The sequence below is a fragment of the Calidris pugnax genome, unplaced genomic scaffold, assembly GCF_001431845.1.
Source record: "Calidris pugnax isolate Ruff unplaced genomic scaffold, ASM143184v1 scaffold341, whole genome shotgun sequence".
NCBI lineage: Eukaryota > Metazoa > Chordata > Aves > Charadriiformes > Scolopacidae > Calidris > Calidris pugnax.
The window spans coordinates 1,447,794-1,448,896 of NW_015091149.1; the positions used below are offsets into that span (position 1 = coordinate 1,447,794).

The window sequence follows — 1,103 nt, forward strand, 5'->3', positions numbered from 1 at the left end:
CGTCCTTGTATGGTGCCCCATGGCATTGCATGGAGCCCCATTGCATTGCATAGCGCCCCATGGCACTGCACAGTGCCCCATAGACTGGCATGGAGCCTCATAGCATTGCACAGTGCCCCATAGCATGGCACGGAGCCCCACAGCATGGGCACCTTTCCCCTACAACATTGCGTAGTTCCCCATGGCACAGAGCCCCATGGCATTGTATGGTGCCCCACGGCATTGCATAATGCCCCATGGACTGGCACAGAGCCCCATGGCATTGCACAGTGCGCCATGGCATGGAGCACAGCCCAGTATGGTGCCCCATAGCATTGCACGGTGCCCCATAGACCGGCATGGAGCCCCACAGCATTGCACAGTGCCCCACAGTGTGGCACGGAGCCCCACAGCATGGCCACCTTGCCCTACAACATTGCGTAGTTCCCCATGGCACGGAGGCCCACCGCGTGGCACGGAGCCCCATGGCGTTGTATGGTGCCCTGCAGCATTGGGTAATGCCCCACAGGTTGGCACAGAGCCCCACAGGTTGGCACAGAGCCCCACAGCATTGCACGACACCCCATGGCATTGCACCAGTGCCCCACAGCGTGGGAGCTGTGGCATGGAGCACGGCCCAGTATGGTGCCCAACGGCCCAGTATGGTGCCCCACGGCCCGGTATGGTGCCCCACGGCCCGGTATGGTGCCCCACGGCCCGGTATGGTGCCCCACGGCCCGGTATGGGGCCCCACGGCCCAGTATGGTGCCCCACGGCATCGCACGGTAGCCCACAGCATTTCAGGATGCCCTTTGGTGTGACACGGTGCCCCCCAGGTCCTGGCACGGTGCTGCTGACGCTGCCGCGTGTGCCGCAGGTGCTGATGGTTCGCTTCGCCTCGCTCTTCGACGTGAAGGAGCAGACGGTGACGTTCATGAGCCGGACGAAGTACAGCCTGGAGGAGCTGTGGGGCATGGGCATGGGGGACCTCCTCAGCTCCATGTTCGAGTTCAGCGAGAAGCTCAGCGCCCTGGACCTCAGCGACGAGGAGCTGGGGCTCTTCACCGCCGTCGTCCTGGTCTCGGCAGGTGGGAGCTGAGGGTGGTATGTGGGTCCTTGGGGGG

The 1,103-nt window shown here is 63.9% G+C and overlaps 1 protein-coding gene across 1 annotated transcript in view; it reads left to right on the plus strand.

The window, feature by feature from the left end:
- Positions 1 to 1,078, plus strand: part of NR1D1 (nuclear receptor subfamily 1 group D member 1) — a 5,347-nt gene extending 4,269 nt beyond the window's left edge. Inside the window, exon 4 of the mRNA XM_014959088.1 lies at positions 176 to 1,078. Coding sequence (XP_014814574.1) covers positions 176 to 1,078 — 903 coding nt within the window. The remainder of the gene's footprint in view (positions 1 to 175) is intronic.
- Positions 1,079 to 1,103: the final 25 nt, after the last annotated feature.